This window comes from Volvox carteri (genome assembly GCF_000143455.1).
Source record: "Volvox carteri f. nagariensis unplaced genomic scaffold VOLCAscaffold_441, whole genome shotgun sequence".
Lineage (NCBI taxonomy): Eukaryota > Viridiplantae > Chlorophyta > Chlorophyceae > Chlamydomonadales > Volvocaceae > Volvox > Volvox carteri.
In genome coordinates, this window is record NW_003307967.1 from 4,902 (window position 1) to 8,588 (window position 3,687).

Here is a 3,687-nt window from a genome sequence, read left to right on the forward strand (position 1 = left end):
TTACAAATGTCCTCTCTGCTGGATGATGCCGACGATGAGGAGGAAGCGGCAGATGACGAGGTGGAGCAGCGGAGCTATCCAGGGGGAGGGGGAGGGGGAGGGGGAGAAGGAAAAGACCTAGCGGGGGCCGGTACCTTAGGAAGTGGGGAACCTGTGTTGGGCGGCTCCGCAGCGGTGGCGGGGGTCCAAGGCGGGAATGACTCCGGGCGATCAAGCGACCTGGCGGCGGCGAAGGTTGATCGCGTCGAAGAGGGGGAAAGAAGCAGCGACAGCAGCAGCGCCGCGGCTGCCGGGAAGGCACCCGAGGCGCCGGTAGCACCCCCGGCCCCCCCGCCTTCCGCGGTTGCCAGCGCGCTCCGTGTGTTGGTGCCGATGGTGCTGGCGGATCTGGACGGCGTCAGCGGCTCCGACTTGTCCAAGGTGGTTTCGGCGCTTGCCGTACTGCGGTACGACAATAAGGTGGTCGTCGAGCAGCTGCTGCAGGTGCTGTCGCTCAAGCTGGTTGAGTGTAGCCCCCAGGTGCGTGTGCATGTGTGCTCCCTCTGTGCGTATGTATGTATGTTGTTACAGGGTGGTTAACTTCGCCAGCGGCCCCCTTTCCCGGGGCAGTCCCTGCTCTCCCCTGCTAGAGGGGCACCCTAATCCGTCACCCCATCCGACTTCAGAATATATTCGTTGGGTTCGGCAACTCACCACCAGCATCCAACCAAATCTAGCGGATCAACGGCGCATCAACTTCCTGGTCAACTCGCAAGTTGATTTTATCACGTCCTACATCGTCCATATGATGAGGGGCCACCTCCCATTTCATCACTCCTCATACACCCGAGGAGCCGGCAGGCGGATTTGAACCCGGGTCGGCCGGGAGCAGAAGTCAGGCCTTAACCTCTGCCAGCCACCTGCCTAATGTATGTATGTGTGTGTACTTGGCGCATCTCAGCGGGAGGAGGGAGGAGTAGGCGGGTTAACCCGCGGATGCGCACCTGAACGCATACGGTCGGTGCGCTCTGGAGCGGTTTTGCGGCCGCGTTCTGCCGCGTCCTGGCTCTCCATCTCCCTGGCGCTCGCCTCAGCCCCAGAGCTCACCCCGGTCACCGCCCCCCGCCCCTCCGCCCCTCTGCCCCTCCGTCCCGGGGCAAGAGCCCTCCCGGGCCCACACGGCCGGGTCCCCGCACCTACTCCCCCCAACCCCATCCCCCCACAGACCCATTCCCTTACAACCCCACAACCCCACAACCTCANGAGCTGGCAAACGTGTTGGTGTCCCTGGCCATGTTGGGGGTGCCCCCCGACCCCTACGTGCGCTCCAATATCTACACGGCTGTAAGGTACCAGATCCGCCGCTTCATGCCCCGTGACCTAGCGCTCACGTTGTGGGCGTACGGCGCTATGGGTACGGACGTGCAGGAGGATGCCGTATTGGTGGGTGATTATGGGCTTATGGAAGGCATGAAGAGAACTGGCTGGCTGCATGTCTACACAACTCCAACGTCGGTTTGTCTGTCTGTCTGTCTGTCCGATCCGGCTATCCCCATTTCCATGGCCCCCTCAGCCGCATCCCCCTGGGCCCCTCCGGCTGCGTGTCATGCGCGTCAGGTGCTTCTGGAGGCCAGCAAACCCAGGCTGGCGGCCTTCTCACCCCTGCACCTGACCAAGGCGGCACAGGGGCTGGCGGCGCTGCGGTACAGGTACCTGAGGACACGGGGGGGGGGGGGGAGAAAATGGTAGCGACGGGATGCCTGGCCAGGGGTGGGAGGGAAGCGGAGAGGGGCTGCAGCAGGTCTTCTCCCTGACAAGGAAAGTGTCACAAGCACCCCTAACCCCCTAACCCCGGTCCTCACCCCCCCCACACACACACACCCTGCCAGACCCCCGCCGGAGTGGGTGGCGGCCTACTGCGAGGCGCTGCGCCCAGCGCTGCGCCGTACAGCTTCCCGGGAGCTATGTGCCGTACTGTTGGCCCTGGCGGACCTCCAGGTGAGTCGGCCCAGGTGGTGTGCCCCCGTCCCCTCTCCCCCCCCTCGCCGGGTTGTGGGTTTGGGGCCCGCGGGTTGCCGCCAACGCAGGTGGTGGTGAGGGAGGAGGAGCAAGAGGGAGTGTTGATATATGAACCCGACGGTTTGGTGGGCTGCTAGATGTGCGGGAATGTGCGGGATACCATATCTATCCATGTACGTGTGTATGTATATCCTCTCATCCCCCGCCCTTCCTCCCCTTCCCTTCTGCCCAGGTGACGCTGGACGACACCACCCGCGCCACCCTTCTCGTCCACACGCTCACCTCCCTTCCCTCCCTGGCCCCCCCCGAGCTCGCCCTCTCCATCTGGTCTCTGGGCCGCCTCACCTCCACCGGCTTGCCCGCCCTCATCGACCTCGACACCTCTTCCCGGGTGCTGGAGGTGACCCTGGCCCGGGTGCGGCAGGGGGTGTTCAGCGGGGGGGAGCTGCAGCAGCTGCTGGAGGGGCTCACGAGGCTGGCCCTACAGCCGCCCCTGGAGTGGATGCAGGCGTATGTGGGGGCACTGCAGCCCAAGCTGGCGGCGCTGGAGGTGAGTGTGGCGTGGCGTGATGTGATGTGATGAGGGTATTGGGGTTGAGATTATGGTTGGGGGGATGTGCGGTCATGGGGCCATGGGGTTCATGGGGTGGGGGAGAAGAGGGAGTGAGAGCTGGTGGGAAGTGGGACATCCGGACGAGGAGAGGGCTACACACCACTCACTCCGCATGAATAAAGCTGGCCGAGAGGGGGGTCAGCAAGGGCTGGGAGACACCGACGAGCTGCTTCTGTGTCAACCCTTTCCCCCCCACCCAACCCCTTCCCCTCTCCCCTCTTCCTTCACGCCAACCGTCCATGCTTCGTCGTAACTCCCCTCCCCCCCTTCCACCAAACCCTGCCTCAGGCTCATCAGTTGGCTGGCGTGTTGGGCAGCTTGGCTGCTCAGCAGTACCGCCCGGAGCCCCACATGCAGCGCGTGGTGATGGACGCAACGCAACAAAACATGCGCCAGGTGGGAGCTTGGGGCCGGAAAGGGAGGTCTCTGCCTATCCAACAGTTTGTTTGTCTGTCTGTCTATCAGAGCCCAGGGTTAAATACACCCCCTTTCCCCCCTCCACCCCCTTCCGGCGGCGCCCCCCCACTCCTGCTGTAGCTCCTGGCCGACACCACTGCCACCGCCTCCCTCATCACCGCCCTCCGCCGGCTCAACATCGAGCCCCCCCCCTCCTGGGTGGCGGCCCTCCTGGAGGCCTCGAGGTCCGCACTCAAGAACCGAGCCACGGACCTGCACCTGGCCAACCTGGCGGGGGCACTGGCGGCCTGGGGGGTGCGGCCGGATGGCAGGTGGACAGCCCGGTTGATGTGGCGCAGCCAGGTGCTCATGCAGCAGGGCCGCATGTCGCCGAGAGCGCTGGTTGCCCTGCTGCAGGTACGAATGTACTACGGTTGTGCTTTGGGAACTGGGAGATGCAGGGTGGGGCGTGGGGGCTGTGAAGCTCAATTTCTGCGCGCTTGTGCATTCGGCGGCGGTGGTGTCGGCGGCTCGGTAAAGGGGGGGCCACAGCTACGCTTCGGCTTTGCTTTGATCTCTGTGTGGGAGAAGACNGTGGGTCCATGGCCCGCCCTGAATGCCTGCCACACAATTGTTTTTTTCATGCCACCTGCACTCACACCCCCCCTCACATCACTAAT

General features: G+C 64.3%; 1 protein-coding gene across 1 annotated transcript in view; it reads left to right on the forward strand.

Moving 5' to 3' along the window:
* The window catches only part of VOLCADRAFT_101178 (uncharacterized protein), a gene marked incomplete at both ends in the record, with an annotated part of 5,489 nt that extends 2,065 nt beyond the window's left edge, over nucleotides 1-3,424 (forward strand). Inside the window, 8 exons of the mRNA XM_002959625.1 lie at nucleotides 351-519; nucleotides 1,246-1,422; nucleotides 1,597-1,688; nucleotides 1,869-1,977; nucleotides 2,231-2,389; nucleotides 2,423-2,548; nucleotides 2,900-3,007; nucleotides 3,149-3,424. Coding sequence (XP_002959671.1) covers nucleotides 351-519; nucleotides 1,246-1,422; nucleotides 1,597-1,688; nucleotides 1,869-1,977; nucleotides 2,231-2,389; nucleotides 2,423-2,548; nucleotides 2,900-3,007; nucleotides 3,149-3,424 — 1,216 coding nt within the window. The remainder of the gene's footprint in view (nucleotides 1-350; nucleotides 520-1,245; nucleotides 1,423-1,596; nucleotides 1,689-1,868; nucleotides 1,978-2,230; nucleotides 2,390-2,422; nucleotides 2,549-2,899; nucleotides 3,008-3,148) is intronic.
* Between the last annotated feature and the right edge of the window lie 263 nt (nucleotides 3,425-3,687).